Source organism: Microtus oregoni, unplaced genomic scaffold, assembly GCF_018167655.1.
Source record: "Microtus oregoni isolate MIOR12 unplaced genomic scaffold, Mior012 000006F_ref0000085, whole genome shotgun sequence".
NCBI lineage: Eukaryota > Metazoa > Chordata > Mammalia > Rodentia > Cricetidae > Microtus > Microtus oregoni.
Genome location: NW_024543065.1, coordinates 51,481,832 through 51,499,019, shown reverse-complemented (window position 1 = coordinate 51,499,019; position 17,188 = coordinate 51,481,832). Strand labels below are relative to the sequence as shown.

Sequence of the window (17,188 nt, the reverse complement as noted above, 5' to 3'; positions counted from 1 at the left end):
CAGAGGCTTTGCTGACCCGAGGGCTTCAGCCATCAAAGGAAGAAGGCTCTCCAACAATGGCAGGTGACCTTGTCTAACCAGGTCCTGATCAGGTTGGAGCCCTGCTTTCATTTTTGCCTTTGCCAGAGCAGTGGGGAGATAGGCTGGCAAGACCTTGAAAGTCCAACGTGGTTCCTGGTTGGGGCTGAGCACTCTGAGTCAGCAGCTGGCGGGTTCTGAACACTTTTGTTGCTGTGTTCCCTGGGGGAAATGCCCAGATTTTGTCAGTAAGGGGTGACCACCACAGGTCACAGTTGCATCAAGGTCCCGGTGGCTTCTGCTGGGCCAGGGCAGGCCAGGCCATGTTGGGGGCCCCAGCAGCCGACTATTTCTTGGAAGATGCTGCTTGGCACTTGGGAGTGGAGTGCTCATTGCACACCTGGGTGCGCACTTCCCGCAGCTCAGCTCGGAGCTCCTCCAGGGCGCTCAAAGAGGGCATCGCCTGTGCCTGAGCCTGTAGTGTCTCCAGTGCCAGCGCCAGGCGGCCCACCTCGTCCTGCAGTGCATTCCAGGCTGCCTTCTGTTCCTCCTCCTTGTTGCGCTGCTGAGTCTGGTGGCGCCAGTACTCCAGAACCAGGCAGCCTCCGCCCACAATGAAGATGGTGGCCTCGCCCAGCAGCTCAGCGCCCAGCTCTGCCGCTGCCTCTTCATTCAGCGGCTTGATGGCTGTGCCCCGGAAGCCCATGATGCGCATCTTGGTCCGCATCTCCACCCAGTGGTACACTGCAGGGGAGAGAGTGGTCAGGTGTGCTCCGAAGCACCCCCCATACACACACACCCCCGCATTCTCTTGTCCCAGTTGGAGTCGGAGACCAAGGTGGGAGTAGGAGGTTACCTTAAGCAAGATCTGCCCGTTGCTTCATCCAGGGAACACACGATCTTCTCCACCTGAAGCTTTCTTTACCCAGTATTAAGATCAGAACCCAGGTCTCAGGCATGCCAGACAGACCCACTACGGCTGAGCCACACCTGTCTTCCTTTTGTTTATATATACATGAGACAGGGTTTTATGTAGCTCATACTAGTTTTCAACTTAGCCAAGGATGACTTTCCACTTGTGATCTTTGTGCCTTCACTTCCCCAAGTGCTGGATGGCAGGCATGGACATTATATCCAATCACTTTTTCTTCTCTCCAGATGTACCCAGGCTGGCCCTGAGTTCCTGATTCTCCTGCCTCTGCCTCCTGGGTAGCTGGGGTATAGTCCTGCACCACTAGGATCAGGCCTAGCTCCAGGATATTTTTGAAAGCACAAGAAGATTCCAGAGAGCAGCTACTAGCAGAAACCTGCTGAGAGCAGAGGTCCCAGGTGGGAGGACATGCCCCTAGGGGGCCACAAGCAGCTATTCCCTTAGTGTCAAGAACACACAGGTGGGGCTGGAGAGATGGCTCAGTGGTTAAGAGCACTGACTGTTCTTCCAGAGGTCCTGAGTTCAATTCCCAGCAACCACATGGTGGCTCACAACCATCTGTAATGAGGTCTGGTGCCCTCTTCATGTCCAGCAAGCATACAAACAGACAGAACACTGTATGTATAATTAATAAATAAATTTTTTAAAAAAAAAAAAAGAACACACAGGTGTAAAGGCCCAGCCATACCCAGCTCCCTCTGCAGCTCTTTAAGTCACCATGCAGAGTGGCTGGCTGTCTCCTCCTGACACTATTGCCTGCTTCCCGTGCGAAGGAGGTTGTGGCGGTGATAGTGGGGGACCCCACAGAAAGGCCAGCTGAGACACTAAGCGCCCTTTGTGGGTCCGGAGGCAGCAATCCCAGGTTCTCAGCACAAACTGGAAGGAGCCAAGTTGGGAGCAGTGCTCCTAGGCAGAGCTCTCTCCTCGCTGGTCCTGCTTCTCCTCAGCCCTAGAGAGCACCTTGAGGAGCATGGGAGATCAGGTGCCACCTTCACTGGCCAAAGCATCATGGGTGCCCATCAGGTGGGAGAAGGTGGAGGGGGAGCCCAGGCTAGCTCCTTTCCGAATGCACTTTCAACAGAGCCTTTTCTTTTTGAGATGGTCTCACTATGCCCGGCTCACCTGGAATTCACCATGTAGAGCTCTGCTGCCCTTGAACGTGTAGCAATCCTCCTGTCTCAGGCCCTTAAAACTGTGGGGATCATGGGCATGCACCACCATGTCTGCCTTCATTTCAGTTTTTTATTATTGTTTATTAGATTTTTTTTTCTTTTTTTGTTTTTTTGAGACACGGTCTCACTGTGTAGCCCTGGCTGGCTTGAAACTACGTAGATCAGGCTGCCCTTTTCTTTCTTACTTTCTGGCTTTTTCCTATGAATTTATTTATTTATCTTTATTTTATATGCATTGGTATTTTGCCTGCATATATGTCTGTGTGAGGGTGTCAGGTCTCCTGGAACTGGAATAACAGATAGCTGTGAGCTGTCATGTGGATGCTGGGAATTAAACCCAGGTCCTCTGGAAGAACAGCCAGTGCTCTTAACCACTGAGCCATCTCTCCAGCCCCTATTGTGTTTTGAGACAAGGTCTCACTGTATAATCCAGGCTGGGACTGAACCTGGAACAAAAAGCCTACTGAGAGCAGCAACTGCAGGACTATGCCTTCAGGACCAGTTCCCTGTACACTCTGGACATGCCCTTAGTATTACATGCATGTTATATCTCAATAACAATACACATCCAGGGTTGGCAAGATGGTAGAGTATATAAAGGTGACTGCCAACCAGCCTGATGAAACAAGTTAAATCCCTGAGATGCTCCCAACTCAACAGAGACCCACATGGTAAGGGAGCCAACCCCTATGTTCTTACCTCCATATGCACACTGTAAAAGTAGACGGACACACACCCACCACATATATATGTATATATGTTATATATCTATAACAATAGTATATATATATATATATATATATATATATATATAAACTTTAAGCCAGGCATGGTGGCATGCACCTTTAATCCCAGCATTCAGGAGGCAGAGGCAGGCAGATCTCTGTGAGTTTGAGACCAGCCTGGTCTACAGAGCAAGTTCCAGGATAATCAGGGCTGTTACACAGAGAAACCCTGTCTTGAAAAACCAAAACACTTTAAAGCCCCAGAAGGTAGCACACAACTGTCTGTAACTACAGTCCCACAGGATCTACTGCAAGCATGTATGCAGACATCCACTGTTCAGGCAAAACATTAAGTAGTAAAAATAATTTTTTTTCCTAGGGGAGAGCTCAAATGCAGTCCCCACTACCACACATTATGTGGTCGAGCTTCCTGCATTTGGGGACTCGCAGGGGTTAGCAAATCCGGAGTATGATGGAAAACCACCTTCGTGATCATGGTATCTCCCCTGACAGCTAAGTATATAAAAATGAATCTTTTTTTTATTATTAACATTTTATTTATGCATATTTTTTAAAGATTTATTTATTATGTATACAACTTTCTGCCTCCACACGCCAGAGGAGGGCGCCAGATCTCTTTACAGATGGTTTGGAGCCACCATATGGTTGCTGGGAATTGAACTCAGGATCTCTGGAAGAGCAGACAGTGCTCTTAACCACTGAGCCATCTCTCCAGCCCCATTTATACATATTTTTATATACTAGTGCTCTGTCTGCATGTATGCCTGCATGTCAGAAAAAGACATCAGATCTCACTATAGATGGTTGTGAGCTACCATGTAGCCACTGGGAATTGAATTCAGGACGTCTGGAAGAGCAGTCAGTGTTCTTAACCTCTGAATCATCTTTCCAAATTATATAAAAAAAAAAGGATATACATACAAAAAAATCAAATATTACTAACTAAACCCTTCAGGGCCTCAGACCCAAAAGGAATTGTTTTTCAGGCTATGCTGTCTTGGGGACTCAATTCTCTACGAAATATTCCTCACTCAAAGCCAGGATCACCATAAAGGCCCAGTAACATCTGTCAAGATAATGTACAGCATAATTAAGTAATCGCTGTTGTTACTGGATGGTAAATTAGCACCATGGCTCCAAGCAGTCCCTGCCTTGGCTGTCCCTCCCTAGATGTGTCCCAGTTAGTTCAACACGCGCTTTAAAGCCTGGCATGGTGGCACAGACCTTTTCTGCAGGAGGATCACAAATATGAGTCCAGGCTTGCCTCAAGAAAACAAAAGACAGGCTGCAGAGATGGCTCAGCTGCTGCTCCTGCAGAGGACCTGGGTTCAGTCCCCAGCACCAACAACAGATGGCTCAGAGCCACCTCTAATTCCAGCTATAAGGGATGCAACACCTGCTTCTCGCCTTCATGGGAATCGGGCATGCATGTGGTGCACAAACATGTGTGTGGGCACTCATACATACACATAAAAATAAAATTCAGGGGCTGGAGAGATGGCTCAGCGGTTAAGAGCATTGCCTGCTTTTCCAAAGGTCCTGAGTTCAAGTCTCAGCAACCACATGGTGGCTCACAACCATCTGCAATGAGGTCTGGTGCTCTCTTCTAGCCTGCAGACATACACACAGACAGAATATTGTATGCATAACAAATAAATAAATATTTTTAAAAAATAAAGTAAAATTCAAAATTGAGGGGGCTAGAGAGACGGCTTAGTGGTTTAGAGCACTGGCTACTTTTCCGGAGGACCTGGGTTTGATTCCCAGCACCCAGTCCCAGAGGTTCCCAAGCCTTCTTCTGGCTTCCACAGAAATCAGGCACACAGGTATACAGACAGACATGTGGACAAACTCCCTGCGTGGCCAAGGCTGGCCCTGAGGAACTCCTGAGCCTCCTGCTCTGGAGGCTGGGACCACAGGTGTGCACAGCACATCCACTGCCTTGTGTCTTGCTGGCACGTTGGACCTTCCTCCTAGAGCAGCTCCTGGCACACGGAGGCACTAATACAGGAGTGACTAATGCAGGCTCCTGATGACCACAGCACAGAATGAACTCTGCCTATACTCCCCACCCACACTGCTCAGGGCAGCTGGGCTTAGCAGAGTGATGTGCCTGGGCGTTCTGAAGCTGAGACTTGGAGCTGGGCGGTCTAGGGTTCCAGTCTCGCACTTGTGATGTTACTTGTCATGTGTCTGGTCAGAGCTCCAAACAGCATAGTATGCTCCCAATTTTGTAAACAGGAGCAGCAGGCAGGGGCGGGATTGCTCCAGCTCTTGGGGTGTTGGCTGAGTGAGTGAGGACTATAGCAATCTGATTGCAGATAGCAGAACTGCCTGCAGGACTACAGCAGGAGATGAGCCCTAGAGCACTGTGGTTCAGGCCACCAAGGAGTCAGACTGTCTGGTTTGGAGCTCCTGCTGAGCCCTGCACTACCTCTTCCCCCAGGCCATAGTTTCTTCAACTGTGGGGCTTAAAATGGCCACTGTAGAGAGCGTGCTGGTTCATGCCTGTAAATCCAGCACTTGGGAGGCTGAGGAAGAGGACTGCCTTAGACTAGCTTGAGCTAGTAAGACCCTTTTGCAAAACAAAGGGGCCAGTCTCTCTTTCCCACAGTGGCAGCAGCACACGACCAGGAAACAGTAGTCTCCGAGGGGCTTTCCACCTTCAGAAGTGTCTCTTACCGTCCCCCCACCCCCTTTTAAAACAAGTTCTCACATAGCTTAGGCTGGCCTGGAACTTGCTGGTAGCTGAGGAGGACCTTGAACTCCTAATCCTATTGCTTCCACACCTAGCCAACTGCTGCTGCTTCTCTTCCCCCAAGTACTGGGGATTGTACCTGGGGCCTAATGCACACTTTACCACTAAGCAACATCCACAGGTCTCTCCTAACATAAAATGCATGGTGTGGGACTTCAGAGACAGCTGTGGGTAGTTAAGAGCACCGGCTCTTCTTCCAGAATACCTGAGTTCAGTTCCCAGCAACCACAGAGCAGTTGACAGCTGTAACTCCAGTTCCAGAGGATCCAATGTGGGCTTCTAAACTGTCAGGCATCAAGCACGCATGTGGGGCACAAACATACATGTAGGGAAAACACTCCTATGCATAAAATAAAAATAAATCTAAAAGGATTTTCAATTAAAAGAAAAGAAAGAAGCATGGTGCTCAGTGCTCTAGCAGCCTTATGAGGTCAGGAGGAGAACTGTCTGAATAAAAAAGTCAGGAAGAGGAAGAAAGAACAGAACCACCAAACCACCTTGAGCTGTTTTCCGACGGACTTACTGTCTAGCCAACAGGAGGTATGATTTCAGGCTTGGTTAAGATTTACTGGCTGGCCGGGTGGTGGTGGCACACACCTTTAATACCAGCACTCGGGAGGCAGAAGCAGGCAGATCTATTTGAGTTCGAGACCAGCCTGGTCTACAAGAGCTAGTTCCAGGACAGGCTTCAAGGCTACAGAGAAACCCTGTCTCAAAATTAAAAAACAAAAAAATAATTTACTGGCTGATTTTCAGTGAACCTGAGAGTGGTAAAAACATCCTCAGCCTTCCATGCCTGCCATCCAGGCAGAGGGAGCTCAGCAGCTAAATAAAGCTGAAGAGCTGACTTGGGTGCCCTCTCCTGTCCGTTCCAAGTACTGTTAGCAACCAGGGCAAGGAGAGTCTGACACTGTAAATCAACCAGCCCTTACAAAGGCAGCAGAAGGGGGTTGCTTGTTTTTGTAGCAAAAGAGGTGGAAGCCAGACATGCCGGCGGGATATAGACACTTAGCTATGCCCCACTTCTGTGGTTTTGAGACAGTCTCACATAGCTCAGACTGACCTTAGACTTGCTAAGTAGCTGAGGATGACCTTAAACTCTAGATTCTCCTGCCTCCACTTCTCAAGTACCAAGTGTGTGCTCCACGCCAACCTCCAGTTGGTTAAAAACTGTGTATTTTCAGACAGGCACACTAGCCAAGCTGAGTCTTGAACTCACAATCCTCCAGCTTCAACCTCTTCAGAAGCTAGGATTGTAGGCGTGGGTCTACAACCCAGCCAGGCAGCAAGAGTTGGGTTGGGGCATCCAAATACCAGCTCAGCCCACACTGAGGACTTACAGTGATCACTTTTTTTTTTTTTTTTTTTTGAGGCAGGGCTTCACTTTTTGGCCCAGGTTGGCCTTAAACTATCAGCAATCCTTCTGCCTCAAGCCTTCTGAGGTTTGGAATTACACATGATATGAGTCACCATAACTGAAGGAAAACATGGTTTTTGTGTGAACAAAAACACTGGGGGTGGGTAGCATAGATAAAATTTAAAAATCGCTTTTAAAATACAATTAATGAAGCACATGCCTTTAATCCCGCACTCAGGAGGCAGAGGCAGGTGGATCACTGAGTTTGAGGCCAGGCTGGTCTATAGAGAAAGTTCCAGAACAGCCAGGGTACACAGAGAAACCCTGTCTGGAAAAACAAAAAAAAAAAAAAACAAAAAAGTTAATGTTACCCCTTCTAATTGGTTTTCTAAAATACAATATAGCCATATATTATGTTAGCAAAATACATAACTAGTAATTATGATAAATGCACACACGCTCACACATGCACACACACAGGAAAATGCTCGCAGTTGTTTCCTTTTAGGAGAGCATCTTGGATGTCTGGAGGTCACCAGCCAGTCTGGCTGCCACACACACTGGAGCTGACGTGACACTCGCAAGACTATAAATAGACCTGGGGAACTGACTTTCTATGGAGACCAATAAAAATAAAAATGCCAGTGCCTCCCCAGGTCGGCCAGGACACGTAGGCGGCACCCCAGGCAAGCACCCCACAAAGCCACATTGTTCCTACAGGTCGTCTACCTGTTACTCAGTCAACTTTTTGGCAGCTATCCTTAATCTGATGTTTGCCTGTCCTTCCCTCTCTCCTTCCTTCCTTTCTTTGAGACAGGGTCTCACCATAGAGCCCTGGATGGCCTGGATATGTAGACCAGGTTGGCTCCCAGCTGTCTCTGTGCTGGGACTAAAGATGTGCAAACTGCATACCCAGGCCCCTTCTATTTGTGAGTGTGTACATCACTGGGGAGGGATGGGACCCAGGCCCTTGTGTATACTAAGCAAGCACCCAACCACTGGGCTTTGCCAGCACTAGCCTTCTCTTTTTCTTTCTTTTGTTCTTTTAAATTTGTTTATTAAGATATCAAGTAGCCTTGGCTGGCCTTAAATTCCTGAGCCTCCTGCCTCCACTACCAGATGGGAGACACCCACCTGGCTCTCTTCCTTTGGTTATGAGATAGGATCTCACTGTGTAGTCCAGGATTGCATGGAATTTTAGATCCTCCTGCTTGACTGTCCAGGTGCTGGGACGGCGGGCAAGTACCACTACAGCTAGCCCCAGTCTTCCAACAGAGGCATGGAGCTGTCATTTCAAGATGCTCTATTGGTTCTGTTTCCCAATTTTCTGGTAACTTTCAATTTTACTTGTATTTATTAGTCCTCTCTTTTATTCTTTTAATGTATACACATAGGTATTCTCGTTTTTTTGTAGTCTCATATAGCTTGGCTTAAAACTCAAAATATAGCTAAGGATGACCTTCAGCTTCTGATTTTCCTGCCTCCACTTCCAGAGTACTGGAGTATGTGGTAAAGCAATATGTAACTACACCCTTATGTAGTGGTGGTACCAAGATTCAAACCCAGGAGTGCCTTCAGTATGGTCAACTACGCCACAGTCTTCATGTGGCAGCCAGTGCAGTCTCTTCCTCCACCTTATGTAGCCTGCACTCCAGACTGCTCTGACCGACAGAGCCATGGTGATGACATGATGCAGCTCCAAGCCCTGCCACCCTTAATGGCCTAGCATTCACTTCCTATCGAAAGATGAACACAATAGGGTTTTTTTTTTTTTTTCGAGGTTTCTCTGTAGCTTTGGAGCCTGAGCTCTTGTAGACCAGGCTGGCCTCGAACGCACAGAGATTCACCTGCCTCTGCCTCCCGGGTGCTGGGATTAATGGCATGTGCCACCACTGCCCGGCCTAGGGTTTTGTTTTTTTTTTTAAGATTTAATTTATTTATTATGCATACAGTGTTCGGCCTGCATGGATACATGCAGGCCAGAAGAGGGCACCAAATCTCATTACAGATGGTGAGTCACCATGTGGTTGCTGGCAATTGAACTCAGGACCTTCTCTCCATCTCTCCAGCCCCACACTAGGGTTTTGTGAGTTCAGGGCAGTGAGTCAGCTGGGGCCTGTTGGAGGAGGGAACCAGTGCCCCATCAGCTCCTGTACTTCATCAGAGAAGCCTTCCAGCAGATCCCAGCCAAGTCACAGACTGAAGAAACAAAAGGGTCAGCTATGGTGGTAGAGGCTTGTAATCCTAGCACTCTGGAGGCTGAAGCAGGAAAGTCACATGAGTCTGAGGACAGCCAGACCTATATATAGTGTGTATGTCTCAAACCCCGCCTCCCTCAAAAAAAAAAACAATCCACAACCCTCCAGAGCTAGAGCTGGCCCTGAGGTTAAAAGCATTTCCTACTCTTGCAGAGGACCTGCGGCCTTCCCAGCACTGTCAGGCAGTTCATAACCACCTGTGCCCCAGCTCCAGGAGATCCAACTCCCTCTTCTGGTCTCCTAGAGAACAAGAACACACGTGGCATACACAGACACATGTACAAAAATTGTACAAAAATAAAAATATATTTTTCTTTTCTTTTTTTTCTTTTTTTTTTTTTTTTGGTTTTTTGAGACAGGGTTTCTCTGTAGCTTTGGTGCCTGTCCTGGAACTAGCTCTTGTAGACCAGGCTGGCCTCGAACTCCCAAAGATCCACCTGCCTCTGCCTCCTGAGTGCTGGGATTAAAGGCGTGCAGCACCATCACCCGACTATTTTGCAATAGATTGCAAGTGTGAGCTACCTCGCCTGGCCTTCCAGGGTATTTGTCCCCAGAATTCCAGCAGGAGTTTAATCTGCAGAGTTCTATGGCAGTGGTAAGAGAGAGGAGACTGATCAGACAATAAAGACTTAGGATCAGGGCTGGAGAGATGGCTCAGAAGTTAAGAGCACTGGCTGCTCTTCCAGAGGTCCTGAGTTCAATTCACAGCAACCACATGGTTGCTCACAACCATCAGTACTGAGATTTGCCCTGCTCTAACATGCGGGCATACATCGAGGAAGAATGTTGTATACATAATAAATAAATAAATCTTAAAAAAAGAGAAAAAACAATAAAAAAAAAGACTTTGGATCCTAAGACCACTGTGATGAAGCCCAAGGGTTGAATCCCAGTGGGTTATAAATAGGGAAGAGTCACAGACATACTGTTTCCCTGGGGCTCTACCAGAAAGAAGGCCATCAAAAAAGCCAAGCAGAGGCAAATGCTGCACAGACTTTGCACTAAATAAACCTTTTCTTTATATACCCAGTCTGCCTCAAGTATTTGGTTACAGTAATGAAAATACAATTAATACAAATGTGGATATCTCTGAAGGACTACGACCTTGCTAAATGCATGTGGCAAACTATGGAAATAAGCTCTATACTAGAAAGAAATGAGCAAAATGAACTGGGATTTCCTTCCTGCCCAAAGTCACCCACAGCTTCCCTGTAAGCATCTTTGAGACGGAGGTTGGGGAGTCAGAGCACTTTAAGCCAGGCAACTGTGGTACGCATCTAAAATCCTAGCACTTGAAAGACCCCTGGAGAAGAGGGTGGTCACAAGTTCCAGGCCAGCCTAGGCTAGTGTACAAGACCCAGTCTTCAAAAGTCCAAAAAGGGCCGAGTGATGGTGGCGCACGCCTTTAATCCCAGCACTCGGGAGGTAGAGGCAGGCGGATCTCTGGGAGTTCGAGGCCAGCCTGGTCTACAAGAGCTAGTTCCAAGACAGGCTCTAAAGCTACAGAGAAACCCTGTCTCAAAAAACCAAAAAAAAAAGAAAAGAAAAGAAAAAGAGTTTTGCCTTCATTGCACAGTGCACCATGGAACTGGACCGGATGTAAGGCCATCTCTTCCTCCCAGGAGTGCAGCCTACTGGAGACAGGCAGGAAGCACAGGGCTGGCTTCCGCTTCAGGACTGCTGGGCTCCCAAGGGCTGCTCCCCTGTACTCTCAGTTGTAGCAGCACAGCGGCCTCCCCAGGTGTGTGGATAATAAGGGCAGACAGCCAGGTGTGGGGACACACATCTGTACAGGAAATCTAGCGAGGCCTTGTATCTTAGGTAAACATTAGAATGAAATAGCTGTTAGACCTTGAAGTCATAGTGGAAAACAGTGACTGTTCTGTTATCTAGGGAGCTGTTTCTCTGAAGGAGCTGCACAGCCTTTGTGTGACTTTAGTCAGGAGCCTAGCACACCTGGAAAGTCTTGCACTACTGAGTACTGCAAACTGTGCACACTAAGGAGTAAAGCTGCAGGGGTGTGATGTTTTAAACCTATAGATCAGACCAGGGGCTTTGGTATGAGGAACTTGCTTTACCCAAAAAACCAATTTTGTGTAACAATCAATAAATACGCTTCTGTATAGCTGTTCGAGGTGCAGGTCATCGAGGCTGGACCTCCCTCCCAGCTGCCTGTAAGGCCTAATTTCATCTAAGAGTGACCCTCTTTCTTTGATCATCCGAGTAACTGTGAACAACAACACACACAAATAATCCTAGCACCGAGGAGGCAGAGGCAGGGAGATCTCTGAGTTTAAGGCTAGCCTAGTCCACATAGTTCCATACCAGCCAGGGCTACATGGTGAGACCCTGTCATTTTTGCTTGTTTTTCAAAACAGTGTTTCTCTGTGTAGCCCTAACTGGCCTGGAACTTGCTCTGTAGACCAGGGTAGCCTTGAACTCAAGGAGCCGCCTGCCTCTGCTTCTGAGTGCTGGGATTAAAGGCGTGCGCTACCACCCTGTCTTAAAACAAAACGATGTACAACACGACACAAGGGGCAAGCCTACCCTGCTGAGTGCAAGAACCTCAGGTGCGTGCAGCAGTGGTAAGAGAGGCCTGACCTGGAGAACCGCCTGGGAATTCTGAGCCACAGCCACAGCCACTTGGCAGTGAGAAGATAGGAAGGATGGAATGAAAGAAAACAGGACCCTAAGAGGGGGGCTCTCCAAGCTCAGAATCAATGGAGTGGTGGGTCCTCCCTGCCTATCTGCCATCTGCCCTCTCCTACCTGACTCCTGCCAGCTCAACCTTCAGTCACCACCGAGAGGAAAGAAAGGGTACTTTTCTTTTCTTTTTTTTGGTTTTTCAAGATAGGGTTTCTCTGTAGCTTTGATGCCTGTCCTGGAACTAGCTCTTGTAGTACAGACTGGCCTCGAACTCCCAGAGATCCGCCTGCCTCTGCCTCCCGAGTGCTGGGATTAAAGGCGTGCGCCACCACCGCCGGGCAGAAAGGGTTCTTTTCAAGGTTGATAACCATAGGACTCAAGACACCTCACCAGGTGAGGGACAGACAAACGCCAAGAACTTGTCCATACATGCGAATAACCACATTTGTGTCCCAAATCGATGTGGGTTTCCCTTCTGTATGCTGTGAATACATTTTATTACAATTGGTTAATAAAGAAGCTGCTTTGGGCCTATAGCAGGGCACACTATAGCCAGGCTGAAGTCTGATATATAGAGAGAGAGTAGGCAGAATCAGGGAGATGCCATGTAATTGCTGAAGGAAAAAGACACCAGAACTTACTGGTAAGCCACAGCCTTGTGGTGATATACAGATTAAATTATATACAGAGAGAAATTAAATTAAAATTAATTTAAGATGTAAGTATTAGTAAGAAGCTTGAGCTACTAGGCCAAGCAGTGTTGTAATCAATAGTTTCTGTGTGATTATTCAGGTCTGGGTGGCTGGGAAACGAATGAGCAGTCTTTGTTTACACCAAATCTTCCCTAGATAGATATGGACACACCATACTTTGTGGATCTTGAACTTCAAACCTAGGACAAATGGCTGAGGTGCCTATAACATTCCTTGGCTGTACCTGGTTCCCCTCCCCTCACATGGTTCAGGGTCCTGTCCACTCTGGACTCCCCCAGATGTCCCTGCCTCTAACTGTGCTCTCCCACACGTCTACAATCAACTTTCTCCTCCACCACATGAGGACCAGTCAAGACCTTTCCTTTTTAATTCTTTCTTTCATTCAGTGGGGTCCCTGCCAAAACCACAGGACTCAAATTCAACTGGGGAAGGCTCCAGACTGTAACACTCCATACTGGACCACTGGGACCCAATATGAATGTTATGAAAAACAAGGGTGGGCAGAAATAGTGGTGACCAGAGCCACCAGACCCTCAAGTAGCCCAGGCTGGCCTTAAACTAGCAATTTAACTGCAGGTGACCTTGAACTCCTGAAACTCTCATCCTCTTACCTCTCCCTACTCAATGCTTGACTCCACCCCCTCCTGCACTAGAAAGTGGTCTACCACTGTGATGCCTCTCTAGCTACTTCTTTCCTTTTTACTCATTACTTTGAAACAGGGTCTCAAAAGATGTGTGGGCTGTGAACTCACTCTAGTCCCCAGGCTGGTCTTGAACTTTAAATTCTCCTGCCTCAGTCTCCTGAGTAGCTGGCATTACAGGCTTGGCTAGCAAACTTTTTTTCAGTGCCAAGTCATATTGCAGATTAAAGGATACCAAACGGCACTATGGAAGCTGTCTCCTCCCTGTATCTACCCTCAGCCAGTAATTACCAAAGATCTATTAAAATATAACCCAGGACTGCCTTGGGGAACTATTGCAGTTAACAGCTGCTGGAAGAAGGGAGACATATTCTTCAAGGTGCTCATGGTCAGGCAAATATAACTCCTCACCCACACACAGGCAAGCAACTCAGCAGATTTTAAAAATAAAATAAGGAGTCGTCTATGATGCCACAACTCCAGAGGCAGGTGGATCTCTGAGTTCGAGGCCAGCCTAGTCTACAGAGTGAGCTCCAGGATAGCCAGGGATGCACAGAGAAACCCTGCCTCAAGGAAAAAAAACAAAAAGAAAGAAAGAAAGAGGATTAGTTGGGAAGAAGAGGGGATCACTGAGAGTAGGGCAAGAGAGGTTAGTAGGTGAACAAAAAATATACATGTGTATGAAATTATTGAAATCATACAATAAAATACAAAAGTTTATAAAACTTAAGATTGTGTGGGTGGCATGTGCCTGTAAACCTGTCATTTGGCAATAGGACACAGTTCAGAAGTCTGGAGTCATCCTCGAGTAAATGGCAAATCTGAGGTCAGCCTGGGCTACACAAGACTCAGTCAAAAAAATAATAAGCTATAACTTAAGGCTGAGGTGTGGCTCAGTGGTACAGTTCTTAGCTAGCTCTCACAAGATGGTGTGTTCCATTCTTAATGTCAAACACTTGTACACACTCATACACACTCAGATCCTGTCCCTCTCAAGGATCAGAACCTCTAAGAAGCTCTGCCCCACAGTGTAAAGCCCAGGTCTTCTCAGTGGTCAAGCCCCGCAGGAGCTGTCTCCTTCCCACTGCTACTGGTTTCCTCCATCAGCTGGGTCAGATCAATGAGATCGCAGGCCTTCAAGCTGAGGTGCTCTTCCCTCTCCTTCAGGCCACCATGACCAGACAAAGCCCTCCCCAAATACTTCTGGTCTTGAACCTGATTTGTTGTTATTGCTACCTAAGACTCTATGCTTTATTTTTATTTGCTTTATGTTACAGACTAGGTTGGCTGGAATTCACTATGTAGCCCACACTGGCCTCAAACTCAAGGCATTCCTGTCTCAGCCTCCCAGACTGCTGGATTAGAGGGATGTGTCCGCATGCCTAGCTAGACTTCTGATTTTAGGTCCTGATGCTGGCTGTTGCCTGGTTTCCCCCATAGAATGGATTATTCCTGAGACCTGAATTTCTTTCCTTCCTTTTACTTCTTTCCTCTTTTGGTTTTGAGACAGGGCTTCTCTGTGTTGCCCTGGCTGGCCTTGAACTCAGAATCTGCCTGCCTCTGCCTCCTGAGTGCTGGGACTAACGGTGAGACCTGGATTTCTTTATATCTCCATACTCCTCATAGCAATGCAGTGTTGCGTGCAGCATGAAGCACAGTGTGGGAAGGGTGACACTAGCACTGTAACAGCTGAGGATTTGACGCTGATTGGCTGGAAGAACACACTCGGAAATACTGGACACAAGAGTTACTGTTTGTTTCACAATGTCCCCTGGACAGAACTGGAAACGGAGGCACAGATGGATTAAGTGATCTGTCCAAAGTTATCATGAGGGGTGGGGCCAAGCTGTTCTCTAAACTACAAAGCTAAGACCAATCCCAGTGCTGCTAAGAGAAGCAGGAAGTGGAGCAAGCCCAGGAGTCCAGAGTCCACATCTAGGCTCTGGCACAAGCCTCCACGGTGATGGAGTGTGACCACAAAGTGTGGCAGAAGCAAATCATTCATGCCCCTGAGGCCTCGCTGTTTTCTTCTGTAAACTTCAAGCTGTCATCCCTGGTTTATGTTCTGGGAATCTTGGAACTCGCAATGTACGTGAGGATGTCTCGGAACTTGCAGCGGATTCTCCTGTCTCTGAAGTGTTGAGATTACAAGCATATGATACCAGCTGTTTCTTTTGTTGTTGGTGGTGGTGGTTGTGAGACAAGGTCTTGTGTAGCCAAGGCTGAACTCACTAAGGTATCTGAAGCTGGCCCTGACCTTCGGCTCTTACTGCCACAACCTCCCAAATACTGAGATATGAGTGTGCACCACCATGGCTGGCTTCAAAATCCAACACATTTCCACTGTAAGGTCTGTAGCCCAGGCAGAAACTTTACCAAACACCAAAAGGACCAAGAACTGCAAAACACATAGCGGGAGGAAAAAAGATAAGGTTCCTCTTAGCTATCTGGTTTTTGTTCGTGTTCCTTCTCTCTAGATAGTCACAGGGTCTCCTTCGGTTGACAGACAGGTACTGTTGTAAACCCTGTTGTTCCATAAGCGGGGTCAGCTCAGGTCACACACAAAACAGACGCCCTTCATAAACAGGCTACACAGGGCTATGGATGAACGGTAGTTCCCTGTTCAGCAAGTTACAAAGCCTTCCCCTCGTCTCTGCTTTTTCCCAGAGCTATTATTTGGTGCGTTTTGCGATGACAGTGAGCTCTCTGCTCAGGAGGCTCCCTTGGCTCACCCGGTTGCTCTGAACTCCAGACTGCCCACGGTCCCTGACAGTTCTGTAACACCGCTGCCATATTGGGACCATATATGATAGTGCCCAGCCAAACGGCCTACACGGTGCGGCTACCGAACGAATGGATGGGTATGAGAAAACTTACAAACACTCGGATGGATGTCTACTCTGGGTTCATCCTTTTGCCAGGTCGCAGGGCTCCCCAGGACCCCAGATTCCACCACTATCACCATCACGCCCCTAACTCAGGTCCAGAGAAAAACTAAGCCATAAGTACCGTGCTCTAAACCCAGAATGATATGCAAGTACCCAGTGGGCAGCAGGGAAACTTAGGAAGAGGATGGAGTTTGCGGAGTAAAGTGTCAAGAATAGCTAGGCAAGAAATCCTAGTAGGCTTCTCAGTCTCGCCCCTAACTAGTGACAGGTAAGCCCACCCTAAAGCTTTCATCCTTCATCCTATTGGCTCTCGTAGACGTCAACTGCCACAAACCCTCTTCCCTATTGGTCTGCATTACAACAAGCGCGGTGCCGCCCCTGACCGCACGCCCTTCTTCGCTATTGGACTAGTACCATGCCCCTCTAGCAGAAGTCATCCCCATTGGTTCTAGGGTTTTGCCGGTTCGCGCCGGGATTGGTCAAGGCTGGAAGCCATGCCCCTGAGCAACCACCTGAGAGAGGGGTCAAGAATGGAAGGGCTAGGGACCGCGGGGTGAGACTCACGCTGGGCTGGGGGCAGGCAGATGTAGGTCTTGAAGAACTCGCTGCGGCGGGCGGCCTCCTTGATGCGGTTGGCCAGCGGCTTGCTGACCTGCCGGATGCCCAGGTAGAAGAGCTTCGCCATGGGGAACGCGCCCACCACCATCTTGGCGGTCGCCCTGGGCACGCGCAACCTTGCTGGCTGACTGGGCGGGGCGCCGCTGACCTCGCCGCTCCGCTCCCGCCCGCCGGTGGGCCGTGCGTGTCTGCGTAAGGAGGGACTCGCCTTCGTACCTACGTACGAGCGCGCGTCTGCACGCTCGCGGGGGGGGGGTGGTGGTGGTGGTGGTGGTGGTGCGGGGTGGGAGGGAGAGAAAAAGGGTGTTTCTCTGCAGGGGCGCTCTGTGACGTCACCGCGTCGACGCCTCGACGTCCGTTCGTTAAATATGCAAATACACAGCGGAAGTGAGGCGTCAGAGGGCGGTGCCGTTTAACGGCCGCTCGTGGGAGCGTGGCCGGG

At 48.5% G+C, this 17,188-nt stretch overlaps 1 protein-coding gene and 1 pseudogene across 1 annotated transcript; both read right to left on the bottom strand.

Moving 5' to 3' along the window:
* Window positions 1-16,949, bottom strand: LOC121449573 (optic atrophy 3 protein homolog). Its single transcript, XM_041654098.1, has 2 exons — window positions 16,693-16,949; window positions 1-762 (listed from the first exon to the last, which is right to left on the bottom strand). Exons 1-2 carry the CDS (start codon window positions 16,832-16,834, stop codon window positions 365-367), a joined length of 540 nt encoding a protein of 179 aa, XP_041510032.1. The 5' UTR covers window positions 16,835-16,949; the 3' UTR covers window positions 1-364.
* LOC121450230 lies at window positions 3,224-3,367 on the bottom strand (annotated as a pseudogene).
* Window positions 16,950-17,188: the final 239 nt, after the last annotated feature.

Coding starts and splice junctions, on each gene's coding strand:
- LOC121449573 (XM_041654098.1), bottom strand. CDS start 16,834: ATGGTGGTGGGCGCGTTCCCCATGGCGAAGCTCTTCTACCTGGGCATC. Junction 763..16,692: donor CTGCCTGCCCCCAGCCCAGC/GTGAGTCTCACC, acceptor TCTCCCCTGCAG/TGTACCACTGGGTGGAGATG.